This window comes from Conger conger, chromosome 7 (assembly GCF_963514075.1).
Source record: "Conger conger chromosome 7, fConCon1.1, whole genome shotgun sequence".
Taxonomy (NCBI): Eukaryota; Metazoa; Chordata; class Actinopteri; order Anguilliformes; family Congridae; genus Conger; species Conger conger.
The window spans coordinates 4,875,350-4,901,089 of record NC_083766.1 but is presented as its reverse complement, the minus strand read 5'-3'; the positions used below and the strand labels follow the sequence as shown (position 1 = coordinate 4,901,089).

Below are 25,740 nucleotides of genomic sequence, written 5' to 3'. Positions count from 1 at the left end.
CCCAGAGCAAATGAAAAGGTTTTTGGCGTGACCAAGTCAAAGTCTTTACTTGAACCTGTGGCCAATAGAGCGGAGGCAGGACCTGAAATTGGCAGTTTATGCTCCAACACTTACCAATAAGTCTGAATTAAAGCAGCTCTGCAATTACTTTTTTTTTTGATTTTTTGGCGTTTTACTTTTTTTTCCCATTAAATAAATGTCATTGTGTGTTTTATTGTATAATATTGCTCAAGAGAGCAAGTTCAGTTTCATGGCAATGTACATGTACAATGTCCATAACAGGTTTTGAGTGATTTAAGTACAAAAGAAATAGGTCTACATGACCATAATCATGAGCTTGACCAAGAACAGGGTTTTATAGTGATTGTCTTTCTCATTAATGTCAATGAACCACTGTTCTAGCACCAGCCAGCTTGTATTTCTTCTGGGCTACAAGGTGGGTCATGCTAAAGCGTATTGTTGTGGTGTGGAGCAGGCGGCCATTGCGATGGTCCTCAGGACTGTGGGGTACAGCTCCAACATGTAGGGTAGTCAGAAGGTGAAAACCAGTGTGATCCAAAATCTCCCCGTCGTCTCCCGTGCAGTAGATACCGACCTCAAATCTGTCAAGCAAAGAGAGAGCACAGAAAATACGGAGATTTTCTTAATTACAGTTCTTATGCCTCTTATTTTCATTTGATTCATTGTCTCCTACTTTCTCATTGGCCACAAGATGGGCCGTGCTGGAATGGACATATTCTAATGAGTGTATTTTTGTGATGTCACAGCTCACTGTGAAGTCCAAACCACTCGTTTAAATGCACATTTTCTTCATACGGATTGTGTGGATTTATTTTGAGTCTGCGATTTGATACTTTCACTGTTTTTATAGTGCTCCTTCATAATCCACAGAGTAAGGGAAATCTCATTTTCCACAATATGAGACCTTTAAAACATTTACAGTCTTTTTTACTGCCACATGACTTGGATTATACACATAACAATTTTGGTCTACACATCCCTTTTATATATGAAATTAAACTAATAATGATAGCTCTTGTTTAATAAAACCTAAAAGAGATAAGCACAGGAATGCACTCACCACTGATAACAGTATCATAAATTTCAATATCCTATTGCAATCCAATCATTGTGTCATTCTCCAACACTGGAGAATCACTGGTTAAATTACTTGATGTTTGTGTCTTTTTACACCTGAGGAAAACAAAATGGGGGGAAAAAAAATGTAATACTGGAATTTTCCTGAATTGGGACACATACTCTCATTACAAAAGCATGAAAATGATACTATCCATTTTATCAAACACAGGAAGTATTAATTCAGCACACATGCAATCTCAGAAGGTGATGTTGCACAATGCTAACAGCTGAGGGAGCAGACCCTGTATTTGTGAGATGTGGCTGCCTTACCTTTGAATAGTCTGCATGTGATCGATGGTCTCTGGGAGAGGCATACCATAGGTCTCAGGAAGCAGGAGGCTAACCAACCCCCCCAAAACACTGAGGCTCCCCATTAATATGTATGGCAAGGACTTGTAATATGTTCCTACATGACAGAAAAAAGGCACCAGGTTTACTCCATAAAAACCAAACAAGCAAAGGAAAGGCTGGTAGTGACAGGCTGCTCCATGCAGAGGGAAGATCGGTCACACCGCAGAGGTTGAGAAATCCAGGTTCAGAAAGTAAAAGTCCTCGCCAGTACTTTGTTCCAATCCACTATTTGTCAATTACCGTAATTCTTCAGCCCAGAGGTAGAACATTTTAGCGAAATTAGCTGGGTGGAACAAACACATGGCAGGACTTTTGGACCCCTGGACCTTCCACCTCCGCATGTCTGACGAGAGAGGAATAAGAAAATCAGAAAACGTGGCAGAGCCACTGGTGAAAGCGGGATGTTTACGGAGAGGAGGCCACTGGTGAAATCTGGGTGTTGACAGGTAGAGGGGAGCTGGTGAGGGGCGGCCTGTAGCGTAGTGGTTAAGGTACATGACTGGGACAAGAAAGGTCGGTGGTTCTAATCCCGGTGTAGCCACAACAATATCCGCACAGCCGTTGGGCCCTTGAGCAAGGCCCTTAACCCTGCATTTGCTCCAGGGGAGGATTGTCTCCTGCTTAGTCTAATCAACTGTACGTCGCTCTGGATAAGAGCGTCTGCCAAATGCTAATAATGTAATGTAATGTAATGGTGAAATCTGGGTGTTGACAGGTAGAGGGGAGCTGGCATCGAGGCTCACTAACCCAGATAGACGAAGTAGGGCGCGGCAATGCTGCCCAGCCGAGCGGCCGTGGAGCAGGTGCCCATCGCTGTGTTCCTCAGGACGGTGGGGTACAGCTCCGGTGTGTAGGCATACACGAGAGTGAAAGCCAGCGTCACCCCAAATTTCCCCATCATTTCCAGTGCAGTACATACTGAACTCAAATCTGACAAGAGAGATAACAGAACTGACCGATCCCAACCTTCCTTCACAGAAGTGTCATATATGAAGACATCCTGAACATATGGGGACAATGCTGTATGATTCTTGCTTGAAGCAATATTTTAAGTAATAATAACTTCAAAATGTATGATATCTTGGGGGGTTTTTTTCCTACAAAAGTACAATTTGTATATTTTCTGGAATCATGAACCTATGGTGCTGAATCTCATTGCATAATATGTCCAAACACTTTCGGTTCTTATGCCTCTTAACATCATTGGACTCCTATTTACCGAACCACCCTGTTCCCTATGTCAGGTGTGTACTGCCAAGAGCTCTTGGGTTGGAGACTTGCAAAAACAAAGTTGCTGCTGGAAGATATGGTTGGCCAGTAGGGGGGCACAGCAATGAGGGCACTCTACTGCAAAACAAGAATATTCAATGCGATATTGAGGAGGCTCCTTCGATGGCAGGGGTACTCAAATCCGGCCTTCAAGGCCAGACGAAGACTGCCGGTTTTCATTCATCCCCTCTAATCGGTACTGACTCTCCGGCCGATCTGTGGCAATAATCGATCAATTAACCATGGAGGAGAAACCAGCAGTAGTCCTGGCCTTGAGGTCCAGATTTGAATATCACAGACCATAGAAGGTGCCTCCAACCAAGGTCTCGACTCAAGAGTGGATCTGGCCACCGAATCATCCCCCATATTGTACTAGCTATGCAATCCCTTGCATTGCCTGCCCACGTTGACATATATCGATTTTTTTTTATCTTAGGTGCTCTTGATAAGACTTACCTCTTGGTATGAGCCGTGTGACCAGTAGTACCGCTCCACCGAAGACCAGCATGGGAGAGAGACACAGTCGTCTTGGACAAGAGCGAAATAGGGGCCAGGACAAAATGTAGGCTGGGACTTCAACAGCCGCAGAGAAGAAAAAGTTTAAAAAATGGTCCCCGTGCAGATTGGAGGTGTTCAATGATAAGGCGAAGTACCCAATGGTCACTATCACCCTGAAAATATGTGGTGGGAATTTGTTAAAGAGATTTCAGCCTTCAGTCTTGAAAATGAAACATAAAAGTGAATCTTGGCTTTGAGCTGCCTTGCGTGCTTGCGTCAAGGTTTTGAGACTCACCACACAAAGCTCAGTATGCTCGTGATCCAGCGGATGTTGACGGACTGCACCAGATCACAGATGTTGTAGTGTTTACAGCTTTTCATCTTGTTTTCTACCTACAGCAAACACGTCATAATAAACATGTCTGCCTCAACCACGATGGAACCAGTTCAAGCTCAGTCCAAACTCCAAAACAATACGCACCATGATACCTACCCAACATCTGTGCACTTGCAGGGCTAATTTGAGGGAAAAGTAGTACAGAGAGCTTGGACATGTCGGTGTTGAATAGAGCTTGTGTGAGACCTGTAAAATGACTGCCAGTCTAGCACAGGGCCATTGACTTACTATCCCAAAAATAATCTGGGTTTTGCGGGCTTTCTAGATATACAGATACACATACAAACAGTGCCCTGAAAGTAAAATTAGCAGGACCTGGTGAGGCTGAAAGATGACCTCTGGGGCTGTGACTCCATTCATCTTGGCAGCATTCTCCAGTCTCTGATGAAGAAGGCCATCAGCGGAATCATCATGTAGCCGATGGAGAAAGATATGCACACCCCCACAGTGGAGAATACCATCCGAGTACTTGGACTCAAAATTTCTGTACCTTTAGATTTAAAAGAGAACAGGAAGACTATTTCAGAGAAAACGTACGCTATAAGGTATACAGGTATAAGTGGAACAATGCTGAGTCATGACTCAACCAAACTTGCTGATCTCCCTTCAGCAACCCAATCCAGCTGCGGTCAGGGTGAGATGGCAGAGATTCCTCCGACAGACACGACTATTTTCCACACTGCAGAGGCACCACTAATAATAATAATAAACTTTATTTATGATATCTAATCATTTTCTGCCCATTTCACTGGTGGTTCCTGTGTCTGCAGGCACCTTGTCTGACCACTAGAGGGCGATAAGACCAAGGATAATTGTCGTTTTATTCATAGTTCTGTGGTTGTACTTGTAGAAGGTTTTCATACAAATGGCCCCCAATTTTGAAATGCCCATCATGCCTGAAGAATGACCACTGTCCCACCCCGTCCCTTGAGTGCACTTACCTGTCAATCAGTGGGGAAAAGAATGTTGTCAACAAAATTAAATGGGAAGTCAGATGGAAACATATTTCACAATTACTTATCAATTTATTGATAATATGATAATGATAATACTGATGAAAGTATCAACCCAGGCTCATAATTACCTAAGACAAATGCTATCAGATAGTTGGAAGTTTCTCCCATCCCAACGACAAAGAAAAGTGCAGAGAACATTAGCCAGGATGTGGAGAAAGTCTGGAAGAATGCGAACAAAGTCTGAACTGCCATTGTTGCAAACAGAATGATTTTCCTCCCAAACCTAAAAAAAAAACAACAACAACACGACACACACACACACACACACACACACACACACACACAAATGGTGTAACAATTTAATTATTCTATGTATTAATTGGTTAAAACATTTGACACTCCAAAAGGCTTTCTGAGAACCTCAGAACCAATACTTAAATAAGAAATGCAGTTTAAAAGGCATGACGTACTAAGTTACAAATATTTCAGTTAGGAACTGCCCATGTTCCATTCTCTTGTGTGTGTGTGTGTGTGTGTGTGTGTGTGTGTGTGTGTGTGTGTGTGTGTGTGTGTGTGAATATTACCTGTCAGACAATTGTCCAGAAATGAAGCATCCAGTTAACACACCAAAGAAATACAAAGAAGAGGTAATGGGGACCTTCCATGCATCAGTACACACCAGATCCCACTGACAACAGAGCACAATATGCAGGAAAAATATTGGATTATTTTGGACAATACACGCACATAAAGTGAAGTGTTACTTGTGTTGTCTAAGTAACAACTGTTGCATATATTCTGTGCTTAATGCAGTTAAATGCATATGCCTGAATTATTAAATGGAATAAATTAAAGGCGTCATTAATTGGTTGAAATGAGAACTTGCTTACACAAGGCTTTCCTTGGCAACGAGTTTGAGACCAGAGCATTAAAGCCAACTTTGCCTAAATAGCAAAAACATTTGGTAAATATTTGGTTGTCCAAAGAATCAGCTGACTTTGTGACGAAGAATATGGAGTGGTTGGCTCCGCGGAGTGTGTTAAAACAGTGTGATGACCACCTCAGAGAAGATTATTCTGTTTATAGCCCTTCATTTATTTTATTTTACAATAAAAAATTACAAATTTGAACATTTTTGTATCAGTTTATATGTTTAGTTTTAGAAATTTCGGATTATTTTCGGAAATTTCAGGATCTAACAATGAGATTCGTGATGCTTACAACATTAAAAATGATTGGCTCAAAACACTCTCCTAGATATGGAGTAAAGGTTTGCGAAATTTCATGATGATAGGATGACTACGCACTGAGAATAATGGTTCGGAGTCCTGTAATAGCGTCCAAAATCCGTTTTGAGAAAATCGACTCCAAAGTCTGTAAATAATTATAGGCCACTAATTTCACCATGAATTAAATCTTTCAAAAGGTCGTATTATCCTGAAAGTTGAATATATGACGGATGATTTGCAGTGATTTTTTCAGTGGAACAGAACGTTAAAGGAGCACTGTCATGCTTGTTTCATGCTTATTTGGGTTAAATGCTTCATATGTGTGTAGGCAAAACTTAGCAGTTTGCTCCAATGGCGTCTCAAAAGGCGTTCTCCGGCCTATGAAGCATATGCCTACGTCCTGGACACATCCCTCTCCTTGCAGCAAAACGACCGCATAGGCCTGTTGACCGTTACCATTGCGTTTCAATGAATATGCGTTTCTAAACTAAAAATAAATGGCCCATATCTGCATTGCTTTCACAAGCTAGCCGTGGTATAAGCGGGATAATGGTAAATGATTGGCATTTATATAGCGCCCTTATCCAAAGCGCTGTTCAACTAATGCTTCTTATTCACCCATTCATACTCACACACCAACGGCGATTGACTGCCATGCAAGGCGCCAACCAGCTCGTCAGGAGCACTTGGGTGTCATGCTCAGGGACACTTCGACACAGCCTGGGCAGAGGATCGAACTGGCAGCATCCGACTGCCAGAGAACTGCTCTTACTGCCTGTGCCATGTCGCCCTCATGAGCGAGTCATGTATGAGGACATACCTTCCCCTCAGGGTGGTGAGCGGTACCCAGTCGGGCAATCATTTCCTCGTTATAACGGACTCGTTTATAGGGTTGTCCATTATCCCTCAATGAAAGAAAGACGTATGGCAACAGGTGTAAGGGTTTGTTAGGGTTAACCCTTAGACTATTTTGCAACCCGTTACAATTCAAACAGCGCACAACTAAAATACTGCTGAAATGCAACTATGTGCTTTTTTTTTTTTTAACAGCCCAAGTTGCGTTTGTGGACTTACCTCGGACACGATAGTGGAAACATATATGTCTCTGTCGTATTCCCACCCATCCTGACAGCTTTCTTGTTCTATTTCAGGAACATTCACGTGGATTCCAGGCACGGACCCGTTGTCTGAAAGACACTTTATTACGTCCAGTTTGTATCGGGTGCATTTGCTGTATCGCATCTCCCCATCATCTTCTTCCAGTGGAATAGAATAGTTTCTCCATTCGGCGCTAATATTGGCGTTTGGGGGTATCAAGCAGTGGTGCGGAGGCGTGTCAGCAAGGAATACGACGGAAAAACATGTCAACCCGTTAGGAACTATGCTTAAACAGATGAGCAACATGATCCGTTTTTGAAAATGTCCCCATTCTCCCACAAATTCGGTAACGTCGTCGTAGCTTGCGGCGTGCATTGTAAAGATAACTGAGTGCAGCGTCAGAACTGAGATAGCCTAAGTGCAGCTGCGAATTTAATGACACGTTTTAGTTCAGTGATCGGCAAACTGACAGCCCACGGGGGCTGAGAAATGCTTGTTATATGACAGTCTGGCCAATCAGTAGCACCCGATCGGCTCCATTTCGGTGTGCATACCGGCAACGGTAAAGCGGCCCGTATGATAATGCATACCTCGATAGGCTACGCACCACAATGCGCCACAATATAGTCCTCCCGACAGATGTACTTTTGTTGTTCAGCTAACGTGAGAGATATTATTTAAATTTAAATTTAAATGACACGTACACACACACACACACACACACACACACAGGGTTTACAGTTAATATCTAAGTGAACCTCACCTCTAAATGGTACTAAGTTAAACATTAAATATTTCTTAGAATTTTAAAACAAGATTAAAGAAGACAAAAAATGTTCCTGTGCAAAAGTTTGGGAGCCCTGTCAGTTAGAACTTTGTAACTCCTCCTCAGGCAACAATAGCAGCTTGCTAACACTTCCTGAGTCTTACCATTCTTGCTCTTGAATTTTTCCCCATTCTTCCTGGCAGAAAATGGCAGCCTCCTTGCATGTATAGCTTGTTTGAGATCCAAATTTTTCAGATAATATTCAAGACTGGGGACTGTGGCGGCCATTCCAGGACCTTCATCAGTCGTTCCTGAATGTACTTCATGGTTGATTTCGAGGAATGCTTTGGATCACTGTATTGCTGGAGTACCCAACTTCTAGCCTCTGGAATTTGTTTTATTTATTTGGTGGAATCCATTCTTCCTTCCACTCGTACAAAATTCCCTGTACCCTCAGCTGCCATACAACCACATAGCATAATGGATCCACCTCCATGCTTCACAGTTAGCAAGGCATTCTTCAATACAAAGGCTTTGCTCCAAACACACCTTCTTTGGTGGGGGCCAAAAAGTTAAAGTCTGGTTTTGTCAGTCCAAAGCACATTGTTCCAAAAGGTTTTATTACATTACATTAATGGCATTTGGCAGATGCTCTTATCCAGAGTGACGTACAGTTGATTTTAGACTAAGCAGGAGACAAACCTCCCCAAGAGCAATGCAGGATTAAGGGCCTTGCTTAAGGCTGTGCAAATCTTATTGTGGCTACAGTCAAGTACCTTAACCACTACGCTACAGGCCGCCCAAGTTCAAGCTTCTCAAGGTTTTCTTTGTCAAATCATTGGACTGAAAATTTAAAAAATAAAAATAAAGCTACGCCAATAATATCTATATTGCATGATTCCATTTAAATGTATACATTAACATAAATCAGGTAGATTGGTCTCTTGAGGCCAGGTTATGGTTATCTTTAGGAGGTAGGGTAAAGGTTAACGGTTGGGTTCGGCTTTTTATTTTGATGGCCCAACCTTATGAATTTTATATTGATATTTTCTCGGTGACATACATTTTAAATCATTTTCTTCTTTGTATTTAGCCTACTGGCTTGATTATATTTATATTGTTTCCATTCATCAAGGTAGAAAAGTGTGTCTGTTCAGTGCATATGCTGATAATGTTTATTAGGTAACACTGGAATTGTGCCCAGTGGCAGTGTCATCAAGTTTATAGAGGCAGAAACTCTATTAAAAGGCAAAACAGGCTTGATATGTACACTTTAGTGGTAGGAAAATGCCCTGTTTGGGCTGAAGGGCCATGTGTTATGTCACGTAATGTCATATCAAATCAAAAGCAAAAACAACAGTATTGTGTTACTGTCACAATACCTTTGCATGTAACTATATTTTTATATATGGGATAGTTTATCAAGTATGCACAGAGGTGCACCATCAAAAACTGATACCTACAAAACTTGCACCTCACAATATAGAACACAGCCAGGAATAAAGCTTATGAAATTTAAGTCTTAAGAAGTCCAAAACCAAACCGAAAGTTATATGGAAGAAGAAGAAAAAACGCTGTACAAATACACATACTTCTGGCTGGTTCAAATCCCTCCTCTCTCAACATGGAACCTCCTTTCAAGAGCTCACTCAACAGCAACACCCCAAAATACAGAACAGGATCTCAGAGCGGCATCTCTTCTGATGGACCATGCACCATGCAGGGATATTTGCCTGATGGTCCAATTGTGTGAAAACCCTTGTAGCTCCAGGACTCCTTGTTCACTGCTTTAGAATCGGAGGGTGCATCAGTGTTTCAGCAACAAAGATTATTTATTTACATTACATTACATTACATTAATGGCATTTGGCAGATGCTCTCATCCAGAGCGACGTACAACAAAGTGCAAAGTGCGAAGTGGGAAGAGGGAAGTACAATTTCAACTGCTACCTGCACAACAAAGATAAGGACCAGAGCCTATTTGATTTTTTTTTTTTTTTCGTAATACCACAACACGCAAATGTATGAACAAACCCCATAACTAGCCAAACACTGCTTACCTAGTCAAACTAAACATCCTGACACATAAGTAATTCACAGAAAGACAACAATTAAGGTTTTCAGGGAGGTAGGGAGGGACAGGGAGAGGTGCTGCTTGAAGAGGTGCGTCTTCAGTTTGCGCTTGAAGATGGGAAGAGATTCTACTGTTCTGACCTCCACAGGGAGTTCATTCCACCACTGTGGTGCCAGAACAGACAGTAGTCATGAGGTGGAAGTTCGGAGAGGGGGAGGCGCAAAGCGGCCTGTGGAGGCCGAATGAAGAGGTCTGGCAGTGGTGTAGGGTCTGATGATTTTTTTGGAGGTAAGCTGGGGCAGACCCCTTAACTGCTTGGAAGGCTAGCACCAATGTTTTGAATTTGATGCGAGCCATGACAGGCAGCTAGTGTAACAGGTGAAAAATTGCGTGAGTCCGAGGTGGGATTTGAACTCCGGCCTCTCACTTGTCCAAATATTTGTTGAACGAACGTGTTACCAGTCAGCTAAAGTCGAACTCGCCTCTAGCCAAGGGCAACAATGTTCTTTTGAATTTGAGGGTTACGTCATCGGGGAGTGTTGTCGCGATAACCCGCTACCAGCCTTCGGTTTTAACTGCACTTCACCATGCTTACTCGCGAACTAACTGAGCTAACCATGCTACATAAGCAATATGTATGTATATTAGGACGCTGAATGGGCCCGATAATTGCCTGTATCCAACCATCAATCATTAAATGTGATTGAGTTAATGAATGGTCACATATGCATATCTATGAAAGGGTGTGCCTGCAATAGAAATGTGATTTTCAGTGGACTCTTAACTGAGGCAGTTACCTGGCTGCTAAGACACAACATTTTCATAGCTGGAATCCCAGTCTAGAATGGGGGACTATGATGAGGAGATAGCCTTCCTGGGCAATTGGGGCAGATTTCAGCAGATTATCTTTCTCCTTCTCTGTGCCACAGCTGTGCCCAACGGATTCACTGATCTGTCCATCGTATTCCTGGGAGACAGCCCAGCCCATCAATGTCTGATCCCAGAGGGACTTAACATCACTGAGGAGTGGAGAAAGGCCAGCATTCCCACACAGGAGGTGAACGGGGAGACGGAGTACAGCAGGTGCAGAAGATACAGGCTGGATTTGATCTCAAACTTCTCAACCCTGGGCCTGTCCCCCAGTAAGGATGTCAACCTCTCTCAAGTGCCACTTGAGGGCTGCTCTGATGGATGGACCTACAGTAAGGAGATCTACCAGTCCACCATAGTCACTGAGGTGAGCAGCCCCCATGTCAGAGCTGATGGGTGTCCTGCAGCTAGCATTTGAATTAAGATGTTTTAAACACAATTCTTAAAAAGTGTGTAGAATATTATTTTATTTGGTTTGTCTCAGGGAGACCTGTGTTGTGCAATAACCCCAAGATAAAAGTAATTATTATTTATGGCAGACGGGAAAATCGTGACCCTTTGAAGTGACATGTTTGAGGTCAAATTTCAAGGTAGTATGAGCATTCAATGCCAAGATCAATCATTAACAGCGCACTACAGCCACTATTAGATCCTATTAACACGTGACGTCCGAACTGCTTTTGTATATGCACTTGATATCCTCCGCCATTGATGCTGCCAACGCTATGGTTTTTGACGATCGCCAATGAATTACGTGCTGTATATAAAATGCCAAATAACCAAAATATCTTAATTTGAAATGGCTTGGACAGCAAGAGCAGTTCATTCAAAGTTTCAACATTTCTGTTAGCGTTATTAGTTGCTATACATGTAGCCTACGTCACTTTTTACTTAACACATTACATTTTATTGTTAGTAGTAGCAGTAATAAAGCATGGGAAAGAAAATTAATCAAACCGCATCAGACTGAAACTCATCCTGTACAGTGGGAGAGCTGAAATGTGACCTCTTTATTGTTCAGCCACACACAGCTTGAGATTGCAGCCCTTCTCTTGTGATTTTATACGCACTTTTGCAGTTTGACCTTGTTTGTGACAATGAGTGGAAGAAGCCGTTGTCTACCTCCATCTACTTCCTTGGCGTGCTGTCTGGGTCTTTCTTCTCTGGACAATTTTCAGACAGGTGAACTGCAATTTTTTTATATCGTTTTTTGTTCAGTAGTCACAATAGTCGGCACAGACTTTTTTAGGGGTATCCGCAACCTAGTAATGTTGTAACGCATCTATACTAAAATCAGTATTTGGCAAGCCCATTTCCATTGTTGACCGGCAAAATGACATTGAGATTGGTTTTCAAACAGGACAGATATTGAGGTTCAGATTTCGACAGTTGGCCAACAGAAACATTTACTGACCATATAATAGGCCTACATTAGGTATAACACTTAAATTCTTGGAGATCGATGATCCACACTAACATGCTGCTCCACTCTTTCTGCAGGTTCGGGAGAAAGCCAACCCTTTTCATTACCTTGGTGATTCAGACGGTCTTCGGCTTCGTCCAGGCTTTCTCTCCATCATGGGAGGCGTTCTCTGTGTTCTTCTTTTTGGTGGGAATGGGACATATCTCCAACTTCGTCGCAGCATTCGTAATGGGTAAACAGAGCACCCCTATAGCTTCAGTGTTCCACACACATTTGTAGCTATGTCCGCATGTAAATGACAAGAGCCTACTTTCCATTTTATTCATTATTTTAAAAATTTGTAAATATAGACCAGAATTGAGGAAATCCTTGATATACTACTACATTAAGCCTCGTGATTGTTCATTGAACAACCGATGGTGGAATAGTTCTCCTCTTTCTTCTTTCTCTCAGGAACGGAGATCCTGACAGGACCTCCGCGGATGATTTTCGCTTCCCTGGGTATCAACGGCTTTTTTGCCATCGGCTACATGCTGCTGCCGCTCTTTGCCTACTTCTTCAGGAATTGGAGGACACTCCTGATTGCTATGACTGTGCCCAACATTGTCTATATCGCCTTTTGGTGGTGAGTCTGGGGCATCAAGATATATTGTGTAAGAACTGGAGACAGCTTCCACTTACCGGGTCCATGGATTCCTATGGGATCTACTCCTCGGAGCATGAAGCGAGTGACTACTCACTGCAAAACTATGGGGTTTCCAATCGAGCAAAATGGTCCATTCGCATGAGCTAACAATTACACAACATATTTCTCCAAACTATGAGTTTCACATATCAATTGATTGTATAAAAAACCCAATTCGGACAGCAAGTCTCTGCATCATTTATTAAGAATCGCAGCTAACGCGTTTCGGCGCTAACGCTCCTTCATATAGCTACACTCTCCGCGCACATTATTGTGGATGGGTCACGCATAAGCTATGCATGTATTTTGATAAGCTAGATCCATACTGATAGAAAATAAATAAGAAGTTCACTGGAACTCAGCATAGATCATTCAAAAACGAGGCAGAATTGAGTTTAGTCAGTGCAATAATCCGACGATCTCAGCAAACCTGTTTCGTCAACAGTGCATTTTTACTATTTTTTGTCAGTTGCATTTACTTTTCTATTTCGGTTTCACCAGGTTGCTTCTGCAGTAAATAGGCAGGGGGGATATTCAGGAAGTAGCAGGTGCTCTGCTGTATAGCTACAGTGGGTGGGTTCGTAAATTCTGTCTGAAAGTCTGCTCTGATTTCAAAGAAAATGAACCGAAATCATTTTCGAACGGTCAGTTAATCGTCTTAACATTAACGTTGGCGTTAGCAAACGTAAGCAAGCTTTCTGTTGCTAATGTTAGTGATGTTGACAGTAGATACTCGTCAACTAACGTTGCCATTTTCATATTTTAAAATTCGTTCAAATTAACGTGAATTAAACCAATGTATAAACATGACTGTGGCCCGTTTTGTTACACGTATATGTATGCTGAATAACACTGGCTAGAGTACCAATCAGCCATCGCAATTTGCAACGACTTCCTCCGCCATTTTAGATTGGAATGTTCAAACGGTTGACTTTTCAGACAGAGCGCCCAGTGTGTGCTCTGAGTGATTGCAGATCACAGTTGTGGTCCGTCTCCGTACTGGAGGGATGTAGGTAGGTATGGTCGTCCTTTGTCCTGGTCTATCAGGTGCTCTGCTGTACACACCGTTTATGACACAGTCACATAACGTTGGCATTTGTGACAATATTCAAGTAGAAGGGCATATCAATCAATCGATATGTGCGAAAAGTTGGGGGGCGACATGGCTCAGGCAGTAAGAGCAGTTGTCTGGCAGTCGGAGGGTTGCTGGTTTGATCCCCTGCCCGGGCAGTGTCGAAGCGTCCCTGAGGAAGACACCTAACCCCCATTTCTTCCTGACAAGCTGGTTGGTGCCTTGCATGGCAGCCAATCGCCGTTGGTGTGTGAATGGGTGAATGAGAAGCATCAATTGTACAGCGCTTTGGATAAAGGCGCTATATAAATGCCAACCACCAAAAGTCATTTGGAAGTCACTTGTACTGGAGATTGTAGATTCCAGTGCTAGAGAATGCACAGCAGGGTTTTTAGGACGTGAAAAATGCTGCCTGCCTCAGGTTCATCCCGGAGTCCCCCCGATGGCTTCTCTCTCAGGGCCGGGTGGAGGAGGCAGAGGCCATTTTGAGAGGTGCTGCCAAGAAGAACGGAGTCAAAGCCCCGGAGGTCATCTTCCCCCAAACAGAGGTAACAAATCTGCTCCTCATTCAACAGTTTTCCATGCACTTCTCAGCAAATTGAAAGACCAAATTTAAGAGGGATCCGGAAATTATGTAATGCAGATTAAATAAATAAATGAATACATTTTCTGAATACATGATCACATTCTTAATTATTAAATGTTTTGTACCCCCCCCCCCCCCCCAGACTGATTCTTAAAAACATATTACTGCACCTCAGATTTCAGTCCATGAGCTTGACATTTTTGATTGAAAGAATATTATAACAACTTAGCTTTTAAAAATCTAAAACATTAATCAAAAGTGATATTATTATTACTTCTGTTTTCTGTATGTTGAAAAGAAAAAAAAAGTAAAAGAAGAATTCCATGGCTTTCTTGAACTCCTGAAGACCAGCAACATCCGGCACAACACATTAATATTGACTCTAGTGTGGTAAGCATACACCGCAACACAAATATTGGGTAGATCGATCTTGTTGTCAATAGATCTGTGCTAATACACCATGATGGAGAGCAGGTTGAATTTAGCATTAGGGCTGATTAATTCATTTAGTGAGTCTTTTGAAGCGTTTAGCAAATGCAAATATTTTACTTAAAACATTGTTTTTGTGACCAATTGGGCCTTGATTTATCTTCAAACAAATGAATGTATTCTGCCTTCCATCTCTGTGGAATGTCTCTTAGATAAGTATGTGTACCTTTCTTTAATTTCAGGTTTAGTCTACTGATTGGTTACTTTGGCTTGTCCCTGAACACATCCAACCTTCACGGAAGCCCTCATCTCAACTGTTTCATCTCCGCTGCCACTGAGATCCCATCTAGCATTGCCTGCTGGCTGGCCCTGAAATATCTACGTAGAAGACTGAGCTTAAGCCTCGGCATGCTGCTAGGAGGCGGAGTTCTTTTCTTCATTCAGCTTGTACCTCCAGGTGAGAGTTTCACCACCAACCCTCTGATCTCGAGAACAGTGTCTCCATCCCATACTTCTCCACCTCATTTGCACTCACACGAGGCTGTGCACTTTGTTTGCAGATCTGTCCCCCCTGGCCATTTCACTGGAAATGATCGGGAAATTCTTCATGACCAGTGCACATGGCTTGATATACGTTTACACGGGAGAGCTGTACCCCACCGGAATCAGAAACACCGCGATAGGGATCTGTGCCATGGCCTCTAGAGTGGGCAGTGCCATCTCTCCATACTTTGTCCACCTGGGTAAGGGAACGCGGGAACGTTTGGCATGTAAACTCCTAATGCATCAAAAATAATGGTCCACCCCTGTTCATTTGCCATGTGCGAGTACGTAAACATCTAGTTTAATCCAGTGGTTTACAAATTTGGCTCTTGCGTACAATCCCAGAAGTTAAAAAATATTTTTCTTAATGCCGCTTTTCAGTTCTTGGCTATGTGTTGCAGCTGAAGCGATAAGCCAGAAAACGATATGGATAATAATAGATAGGTTTGGGCTAACTTGCTATTTAGCCATCATCGCAATTAGCCACCTTTACTTGCAGTTGGCCAACTAGCCACTTGGGCCCTAAGGACGCAATTGCGTGAATTCTCTGCTAATTATATCTGTTAGTGTGTACGTAAGAAAACCTAAATATATTAGAAGTTAAACATTAAAGATCCCAAGCTTAAAGAACACCAAAACACTTTGTTCTGTTACACTTACTGCTCAGAACTGATGTTGAAAGTTGGATCACTTTGAAGTTTCAGATTCTTCTCTCTTATTCTGTTCTTGGGTCCATAGGACAGACTACTACGTAACACATAGCCTATGGTTGTAAGAGTGTTGTCTAGTGTTCCTGCCATTTTGAATTCTAAGACAATTATGCTACTTCTATGAAACAACCTTTTTTTTCTAGAGGTAAATTTGAAATTTCCCAGTATGCAACAGGTTCTTGAAAATATCCAGTCTATCTCTGTCTGTGCATGTCATGAAGAATAAAAGTCCCATATTTGCATTGTGCTGTATTGCAAATGATTACATAAACCAAAGGCTGTGGTGAACCAATAAGCTTCTAAAAACGTGGAGAACATGGCCTTTAACCAAGTTTAGCTGTAACAAAGACCAGGACCGAACTCGAGAACCACTGGTCTCATCGCTTGGTAGTTTTTCATTAAACTAGGATTCAAACCCTCAACCCTTAAGCTGGTAGTCTCTCATGTGCACTGATATTTTCCACCCCTCAGGCACATACAACACTGATTTGCTTTACATTCTGCTGGGAAGCCTCACCACTATATCAGCGATCAGCGTTCTCTTTCTGCCAGAGAGCTTTGGGCTCCCCCTGCCGGAGACCATGGATCAGATGCCAAAAAGAGAGAGGTTAGTCACTGTATGCTGCTGCTGAAGATGGTGGTGGTGATGTAATTACTAGTGATCATGATGCTGATGTTACATCATCGTGATGGTGCTTAGCATCATCGCCACTCTGATAAAGATGTCAATTGTTTTCATGACAATAATGTGCTTGCTTTTGCATATTTCTTGACAGGATAAAATGGCCGTGTCTGTCCAGTGAGCAGAAAGTGAAAGACGAGCAAAAAAACGACAAGACTCATTCAGGGAAAATTGTTGCGGAGTCATGGATGTAGTCACCAGAACTAGGTTTCCGTGATAAATCATTTTGTGAGAGTGTTATATGATAAGAAAATGACCTTAAAAAACTAATTTTATTTCTGGTCTGCAAACTCCAGGGGTAACCCATGAATACTGCAAGCATGTTCTGATGTCTCCTATGTCTCCTATGCACACTATTCACAGACACATGGCCAATGTCTCAATTTTTTTTCATACTGGGTTTTATTTTGTGCACTGAAATGATGACGGGGGGGGGGGGGGGGGGGGGGGACTATGTATTACAAGTGCAGTCTTTTCTACATGGTGGAATTCAAGCATGAACTTTTAGGTCCTGCCGCATTATCTCTATTGGATTCGAGTCAGGACTTTGACTAGACCACGCAAAAACTTTGATTCTGTTCAGCCATTCAGGAGTGGATTGTTTGGGTCATTGCCTAGCTACAAAACCCAGAATGACATACCAAAAACAGACAGAGGACCGGACATTCTCCTTAAGAATTTTCTCATACAGAGCAGAATTGATGGTTCCTTCAATAATAGCAAGTTGTCCACATCCCAAGGCAGCAAAGTATTGCCATACCGTCAAATTACCACTACATTTGACTGTTGTTATGATGAGGCTAGAGAGGCCTGCAGTTTGTTGGATGTTCTCCTGGGATCTTTTGTGACTTCCTGGATGAATTGTCCCTGTGCGTGTTGGCTCTCACTGTGATTCATTGGAGTCCCAGAGCAAATGAAAAGGTTTTTGGAGTGACCAAGTCAAAGTCTTTACTTGAACCTGTGGCCAATAGAGCGGAGGCAGGACCTGAAATTGGCAGTTTATGCTCCAACACTTACCAATAAGTCTGAATTAAAGCAGCTCTGCAACGTAAAGCAGGCTAAAATTCCTCCAGAGCAATGTGAAAAACTATCAAATTACAGGAAGCATTTGGTTGCAATTATTTATGCTAAAGGTCATGCAACCAGGTAAGTTTAAGGGGTCAATTACTTTTTCTTTTTTTTTGCACATGGGTGATTTTTGGTGTTTGACTTTTTTTTCCCATTAAATAAATGTAATTATTTTTTAAATGTTTTTATTGTCTAATATTGCTCAAGAGAGCAAGTTCAGTTTCATGGCAATGTACATGTACAATGTCCATAACAGGTTTTGAGTGATTTAAGTACAAAAGAAATAGGTCTACGTGACCATAATCATGAGCTTGACCAAGAACAGGGTTTTATAGTGATTGTCTTTCTCATTAATGTCAATGAACCACTGTTCTAGCACCAGCCAGCTTGTATTTCTTCTGGGCTACAAGGTGGGTCATGCTAAAGCGTATTGTTGTGGTGTGGAGCAGGCGGCCATTGCGATGGTCCTCAGGACTGTGGGGTACAGCTCCACCATGTAGGGTAGTGAGATGGTGAAAACCAGTGTGATCCAAAATCTCCCCGTCGTCTCCCGTGCAGTAGATACCGACCTCAAATCTGTCAAGCAAAGAGAGAGCACAGAAAATACGGAGATTTTCTTAATTACAGTTCTTATGCCTCATATTTTCATTTGATTCATTGTCTCCTACTTTCTCATTGGCCACAAGATGGGCCGTGCTGGAATAGACATATTCTAATGAGTGTATTTTTGTGATGTCACAGCTCACTGTGAAGTCCAAACCACTCGTTTAAATGCACGTTTTCTTCATACGGATTGTGTGGATTTATTTTGAGTCTGCGATTTGATGCTTTCACTGTTTTTATAGTGCTCCTTCATAATCCACAGAGTAAGGCAAATCTCATTTTCCACAATATGAGACCTTTAAAATATTTACAGTCCTTTTTACTGCCACATGACTTGGATTATACACATAACAATTTTGGTCTACACATCCCTTTTATATATGAAATTAAACTAATAATGATAGCTCTTGTTTAATAAAACCTAAAAGAGATAAGCACAGGAATGCACTCACCACTGATAACAGTATCATAAATTTCAATATCCTATTGCAATCCAATCATTGTGTCATTCTCCAACACTGGAGAATCACTGGTTAAATTACTTGATGTTTGTGTCTTTTTACACCTGAGGAAAACAAATTGGGGGGAAAAAAAATGTAATACTGGAATTTTCCTGAATTGGGACACATACTCTCATTACAAAAGCACGAAAATGATACTATCCATTTTATCAAACACAGGAAGTATTAATTCAGCACACATGCAATCTCAGAAGGTGCTGTTGCACAGTGCTAACAGCTGAGGGAGCAGACCCTGTGTTTGTGAGATGTGGCTGCCTTACCTTTGAATAGTCTGCATGTGATCGATGGTCTCTGGGAGAGGCATACCATAGGTCTCAGGAAGCAGGAGGCTAACCAACCCCCCCAAAACACTGAGGCTCCCCATTAATATGTATGGCAAGGACTTGTAATAGGTTCCTGCATGACAGAAAAAAGGCACCAGGTTTACTCCATAAAAACCAAACAAGCAAAGGAAAGGCTGGTAGTGGCAGAGGGAAGAGGTTGAGAAATCCAGGTTCAGAAAGTAAAAGTCCTCGCCAGTACTTTGTTCCAATCCACTATTTGTCAATTACCGTAATTCTTCAGCCCAGAGGTAGAACATTTTAGCGAAATTAGCTGGGTGGAACAAACACATGGCAGGACTTTTGGACCCCTGGACCTTCCACCTCCGCATGTCTGACGAGAGAGGAACAAGAAAATCAGAAAACGTGGCAGAGCCACTGGTGAAAGCGGGATGTTTACGGAGAGGAGGCCACTGGTGAAATCTGGGTGTTGACAGGTAGAGGGGAGCTGGTGAGGGGCGGCCTGTAGCGTAGTGGTTAAGGTACATGACTGGGACAAGAAAGGTCGGTGGTTCTAATCCCGGTGTAGCCACAGCAATATCCGCACAGCCGTTGGGCCCTTGAGCAAGGCCCTTAACCCTGCATTTGCTCCAGGGGAGGATTGTCTCCTGCTTAGTCTAATCAACTGTAGGTCGCTCTGGATAAGAGCGTCTGCAAAATGCTAATAATGTAATGTAATGTAATGGTGAAATCTGGGTGTTGACAGGTAGAGGGGAGCTGGCATCGAGGCTCACTAACCCAGATAGACGAAGTAGGGCGCGGCAATGCTGCCCAGCCGAGCGGCCGTGGAGCAGGCGCCCATCGCTGTGTTCCTCAGGACGGTGGGGTACAGCTCTGGTGTGTAGGCATACACGAGAGTGAAAGCCAGCGTCACCCCAAATTTTCCCATCATTTCCAGTGCAGTACATACTGAACTCAAATCTGACAAGAGAGATGACAGAACTGACCGATCCCAACCTTCCTTCACAGACGTGTCATATATGAAGGCATCCTGAACATATGGGGACAATGCTGTATGATTCTTGCTTGAAGCAATATTTTAAGTAACAATAACTTCAAAATGTATGATATCTTGGGGGGTTTTATTTTTACAAAAGTACAATTTGTATATTGTCTGGAATCATGAACCTATGGTGCTGAATCTCATTGCATAATGTGTCCAAACACTTTCGGTTCTTATGCCTCTTAACGTCATTGGACTCCTATTTACTAGCAGCCGAACCACCCTGTTCCTATGTCAGGTGTGTACTACCGAGAGCTCTTGGGTTGGAGACTTGCAAAAACAAAGTTGCTGCTGGAAGATATGGTTGGCCAGTAGGGGGGCACAGCAATGAAGGCAATGATGGCCTTGAGGTCCAGATTTGAATATCCCAGACCATAGAAGGTGCCTCCAACCAAGGTCTCGACTCAAGAGTGGTTGTAAAAAACCTTATGGATCTGGCCACCGAATCATCCCCTATATTGTACTACCTATGCAATCCCTTGCATTCCCTGCCCACGTTGACATATATCGATTTTTTTTTATCTAAGGTGCTCTTGATAAGACTTACCTCTTGGTGTGAGCTGTGTGACCAGTAGTACCGCTCCACCGAAGACCAGCATGGGAGAGAGACACAGTCGTCTTGGACAAGAGCGAAATAGGGGCCAGGACAAAATGTAGGCTGGGACTTCAACAGCCGCAGAGAAAAAAAAGTTTAAAAAGCGGTCCCCGTGCAGATTGGAGGTGTTCAATGATAAGGCGAAGTACCCAATGGTGACTATCACCCTGAAAATATGTGGTGGGAATTTGTTAGAGATTTCAGCCATCAGTCTTGAAAATGAAACATAAAAGTGAATCTTGGCTTTGAGCTGCCTTGTGTCAAGGTTTTGAGACTCACCACACAAAGCTCAGTATGCTCGTGATCCAGCGGATGTTGACGGACTGCACCAGATCACAGATGTTGTAGTGTTTACAGCTTTTCATCTTGTTTTCTACCTACAGCAAACACGTCATAATAAACATGTCTGCCTCAACCACGATGGAACCAGTTGAAGCTCAGTCCAAACTCCAAAACAATACGCACCATGATACCTACCCAACATCTGTGCACTTGCAGGGCTAATTTGAGGGAAAAGTAGTACAGAGAGCTTGGACATGTCGGTGTTGAATAGAGCTTGTGTGAGACCTGTAAAATGACTGCCAGTCTAGCACAGGGCCATTGACTTACTATCCCAAAAATAATCTGGGTTTTGCGGGCTTTCTAGATATACAGATACACATACAAACAGTGCCCTGAAAGTAAAATTAGCAGGACCTGGTGAGGCTGAAAGATGACCTCTGGGGCTGTGACTCCATTCATCTTGGCAGCACCTCTCAAAATGGCCTCTGCCTCCTCCACCCGGCCCTGAGAGAGAAGCCATCGAGGGGACTCCGGGATCAACCTGTCCCAACACAAAGTCAGTCTGGACTGGAGAGAGATTTTCATGGTGAGGGGTCTATAAGGGTACACCACACCATGGAGAAAAAAATAAATAAATTGCCTTACGTGGACTGAAATCCATGTGAGAGAAATGGAACAACATAAGATATGCCTTTAAGACAATCCCCCTGGAGCAGTGCAGGGTTAAGAGCCTTGGGCAAGGGCAAAACTGCTGCATAGATCTTATTGTGGCTACACCGGGGCTTGAACCCCGGGTCCCAATCATGTACCTTTGCCACGAGGCTACATGACGCACACACGCACCTCCAAAGGAGGAAACAGAAAAGTCCTGGGACATTGATGGCAATTAGCAGCATTCTCCAGTCTCTGATGAAGAAGGCCATCAGCGGAATCATCATGTAGCCGATGGAGAAAGATATGCACACCCCCACAGTGGAGAATACCATCCGAGTACTTGGACTCAAAATTTCTGTACCTTTAGATTTAAAAGAGAACAGGAAGACTATTTCAGAGAAAACGTACGCTATAAGGTATACAGGTATAAGTGGAACAATGCTGAGTCATGACTCAACCAAACTTGCTGATCTCCCTTCAGCAACCCAATCCAGCTGCGGTCAGGGTGAGATGGCAGAGATTCCTCCGACAGACACGACTATTTTCCACACTGCAGAGGCACCACTAATAATAATAATAAACTTTATTTATGATATCTAATCATTTTCTGCCCATTTCACTGGCGGAGAACAAGGTCAAATTCTTGGTTCGTGTGTCTGCAGGCACCTTGTCTGACCACTAGACCAAGGATAATTGTCGTTTTATTCATAGTTCTGTGGTTGCACTTCTTACCTAGCCATTGCAGACCTCAGGCAATGGTGTAACTGGGACTTGAGCACTCAGCAGGGCTGACACTTTTGCTGGGAACGTGCATCTTCACTCAGTGTGAGCCACAGAGGCCTCAACTAATATAAACATTAGAACTTGTAGAAGGTTTTCATACAAATGGCCCCCAATTTTGAAATGCCCATCATGCCTGAAGAATGACCACTGTCCCACCCCGTCCCTGGAGTGCACTTACCTGTCAATCAGTGGGGAAAAGAATGTTGTCAACAAAATTAAATGGGAAGTCAGATGGAAACATATTTCACAATTACTTATCAATTTATTGATAATATGATAATGATAATACTGATGAAAGTATCAACACAGGCTCATAATTACCTAAGACAAATGCTATCAGATAGTTGGAAGTTTCTCCCATCCCAACGACAAAGAAAAGTGCAGAGAACATTAGCCAGGATGTGGAGAAAGTCTGGAAGAATGCGAACAAAGTCTGAACTGCCATTGTTGCAAACAGAATGATTTTCCTCCCAAACCTAAAAAAAAACAACAACAACACGACACACACACACACACACACACACACACACACACAAATGGTGTAACAATTTAATTATTCTATGTATTAATTGGTTAAAACATTTGACACTCCAAAAGGCTTTCTGAGAACCTCAGAACCAATACTTAAATAAGAAATGCAGTTTAAAAGGCATGACGTACTAAGTTACAAATATTTCAGAGTTAGGAACTGCTCATGTTCCATTCTCCTGTGTGTGTGTGTGTGTGTGTGTGTGTGTGTGTGTGTGTGTGTGTGTGTGAATGTGAATATTACCTGTCAGACAATTGTCCAGAAATGAAGCATCCAGTTAACACACCAAAGAAATACAAAGAAGAGGTAATGGGGACCTTCCATGCATCAGTACACACCAGATCCCACTGACAACAGAGCACAATATGCAGGAAAAATATTGGATTATTTTGGACAATACACGCACATAAAGTGACGTGTTACTTGTGTTGTCTATGTAACAACTGTTGCATATATTCTGTGCTTAATGCAGTTAAATGCATATGCCTGAATTATTAAATGGAATAAATTAAAGGCATCAGTAATTGGTTGAAATGAGAACTTGCTTACACACGGCTTTCCATGGCAACGAGTTTGAGACCAGAGCATTAAAGCCAACTTTGCCTAAATAGCTAAAAACATTTGGTAAATATTTGGTTGTCCAAAGAATCAGCTGACTTTGTGACTCATAGGCTATTTTAGTTGATTTACAGTGAAATTATGTAAATCAACTGTGTACATCAATTATGTAAATCAATAGTTGCCCAGAGGGCCAATAACTGCTGGTTTAGTTGTAATTAACGGTTGATGAGGCAACGAATGCATTGGAGTCTAATGCGATTTAACGTGTAGCTTATGTGAAGTTATGTAAGAAATAATCAACAACAAGGTGGTCATTAAAGGGTTTTTAACGCGCGCTGCGGGTTGCGAAGAATATGGAGTGGTTGGCTCCGCGGAGTGTGTTAAAACAGTGTGATGACCAACTCAGAGTAGATTATTCTGTTTATAGCCCTTCATTTATTTTATTTTACAATATAAAATTACAAATTTGAACATTTTTGTATCAGTTTATATGTTTAGTTTTAGAAATTTCGGATTATTTTCGGAAATTTCAGGATCTAACAATGAGATTCGTGATGCTTACAACATTAAAAATGATTGGCTCAAAACACTCTCCTAGACATGGAGTAAAGGTTTGCGAAATTTCATGATGATAGGATGACTACGCACTGAGAATAATGGTTCGGAGTCCTGTAATAGCGTCCAAAATCCGTTTTGAGAAAATCGACTCCAAAGTCTGTAAATAATTATAGGCCACTAATTTCACCATGAATTAAATCTTTCAAAAGGTCGTATTATCCTGAAAGTTGAATATATGACGGATGCTTTGCAGTGATTTTTTCAGTGGAACAGAACGTTAAAGGAGCACTGTCATGCTTGTTTCATGCTTATTTGGGTTAAATGCTTCATATGTGTGTAGGCAAAACTTAGCAGTTTGCTCCAATGGCCTCTCAAAAGGCGTTCTCCGGCCTATGAAGCATAGGCCTACGTCCTGGATACATCCCTCTCCTTGCAGCAAAACGGCCGCATAGGCCTGTTGACCGTTACCATTGCGTTTCAATGAATATGCGTTTCTAAACTAAAAATAAATGGCCCATATCTGCATTGCTTTCGCAAGCTAGCCGTGGTATAAGCGGGATAACGGTAAATGGTTGGTATTTAAATAGAGCCTTTATCCAAAGCGCTGTACAATGAATGCTTCTTATTCACCCATTCATACTCACACACCAACGGCGATTGACTGCCATGCAAGGCGCCAACCAGCTCGTCAGGAGCACTTGGGTGTCATGCTCAGGGACACTTCGACACAGCCTGGGCAGAGGATCGAACTGGCAGCATCCGACTGCCAGAGAACTGCTCTTACTGCCTGTGCCATGTCGCCCTCATGAGCGAGTCATGTATGAGGACATACCTTCCCCTCAGGGTGGTGAGCGGTACCCAGTCGGGCAATCATTTCCTCGTTATAACGGACTCGTTTATAGGGTTGTCCATTATCCCTCAATGAAAGAAAGACGTATGGCAACAGGTGTAAGGGTTTGTTAGGGTTAACCCTTAGACTATTTTGCAACCCGTTACAATTCAAACAGCGCACAACTAAAATACTGCTGAAATGCAACTATGTGCTGTTTTTTTTTTTAACAGCCCAAGTTGCGTTTGTGGACTTACCTCGGACACGATAGTGGAAACATATATGTCTCTGTCGTATTCCCACCCATCCTGACAGCTTTCTTGTTCTATTTCAGGAACATTCACGTGGATTCCAGGCACGGACCCGTTGTCTGAAAGACACTTTATTACGTCCAGTTTGTATCGGGTGCATTTGCTGTATCGCATCTCCCCATCATCTTCTTCCAGTGGAATAGAATAGTTTCTCCATTCGGCGCTAATATTGGCGTTTGGGGGTATCAAGCAGTGGTGCGGAGGCGTGTCAGCAAGGAATACGACGGAAAAACATGTCAACCCGTTAGGAACTATGCTTAAACAGATGAGCAACATGATCCGTTTTTGAAAATGTCCCCATTCTCCCACAAATTCGGTAACGTCGTCGTAGCTTGCGGCGTGCAT

General features: G+C 42.5%; 3 protein-coding genes across 3 annotated transcripts; 1 reads left to right on the top strand and 2 right to left on the bottom strand.

The window, feature by feature from the left end:
* Positions 1–382: 382 nt before the first annotated feature.
* Positions 383–7,313, bottom strand: LOC133132483 (solute carrier family 22 member 4-like). The gene is made up of 10 exons (XM_061247938.1): positions 6,915–7,313; positions 5,196–5,299; positions 4,740–4,894; positions 4,022–4,145; positions 3,752–3,803; positions 3,554–3,651; positions 3,217–3,431; positions 2,239–2,421; positions 1,411–1,546; positions 383–602 (listed from the first exon to the last, which is right to left on the bottom strand). Exons 1-10 carry the CDS (start codon positions 7,311–7,313, stop codon positions 383–385), a joined length of 1,686 nt encoding a protein of 561 aa, XP_061103922.1.
* Positions 7,314–10,622: 3,309 nt separating this feature from the next.
* LOC133132482 (organic cation/carnitine transporter 2-like) lies at positions 10,623–16,972 on the top strand. The gene is made up of 10 exons (XM_061247937.1): positions 10,623–11,015; positions 11,727–11,830; positions 12,149–12,303; positions 12,525–12,696; positions 14,250–14,376; positions 14,713–14,804; positions 15,086–15,300; positions 15,404–15,586; positions 16,568–16,703; positions 16,873–16,972. Exons 1-10 carry the CDS (start codon positions 10,623–10,625, stop codon positions 16,970–16,972), a joined length of 1,677 nt encoding a protein of 558 aa, XP_061103921.1.
* A 1,230-nt stretch (positions 16,973–18,202) lies between these two features.
* LOC133132481 (solute carrier family 22 member 4-like) lies at positions 18,203–25,740 on the bottom strand. Its single transcript, XM_061247935.1, has 10 exons — positions 25,342–25,740; positions 23,380–23,483; positions 22,929–23,083; positions 22,014–22,185; positions 21,585–21,711; positions 21,168–21,265; positions 20,841–21,055; positions 20,029–20,211; positions 19,231–19,366; positions 18,203–18,422 (listed from the first exon to the last, which is right to left on the bottom strand). Exons 1-10 carry the CDS (start codon positions 25,738–25,740, stop codon positions 18,203–18,205), a joined length of 1,809 nt encoding a protein of 602 aa, XP_061103919.1.

Excerpts from the sequence above, each read along its gene's own strand:
- LOC133132483 (XM_061247938.1), bottom strand. The coding sequence starts at position 7,313 with ATGCACGCCGCAAGCTACGACGACGTTACCGAATTTGTGGGAGAATGG. Across the intron at positions 3,652-3,751 it reads TGCAAGTGCACAGATGTTGG|GTAGAAAACAAGATGAAAAG; the intron begins GTAGGTATCATG and ends TGTTTGCTGTAG. Across the intron at positions 1,547-2,238 it reads GCCCTACTTCGTCTATCTGG|GAACATATTACAAGTCCTTG; the intron begins GTTAGTGAGCCT and ends TCTGTCATGTAG.
- LOC133132481 (XM_061247935.1), bottom strand. The coding sequence starts at position 25,740 with ATGCACGCCGCAAGCTACGACGACGTTACCGAATTTGTGGGAGAATGG. Across the intron at positions 23,084-23,379 it reads TCTGGACAATTGTCTGACAG|GTTTGGGAGGAAAATCATTC; the intron begins GTAATATTCACA and ends GTTTTTTTTTAG. Across the intron at positions 21,056-21,167 it reads AGCATACTGAGCTTTGTGTG|GGTGATAGTCACCATTGGGT; the intron begins GTGAGTCTCAAA and ends ACATATTTTCAG.
- LOC133132482 (XM_061247937.1), top strand. The coding sequence starts at position 10,623 with ATGGGGGACTATGATGAGGAGATAGCCTTCCTGGGCAATTGGGGCAGA. Across the intron at positions 11,831-12,148 it reads TCTGGACAATTTTCAGACAG|GTTCGGGAGAAAGCCAACCC; the intron begins GTGAACTGCAAT and ends CTCTTTCTGCAG. Across the intron at positions 15,301-15,403 it reads CATTCAGCTTGTACCTCCAG|ATCTGTCCCCCCTGGCCATT; the intron begins GTGAGAGTTTCA and ends CTTTGTTTGCAG.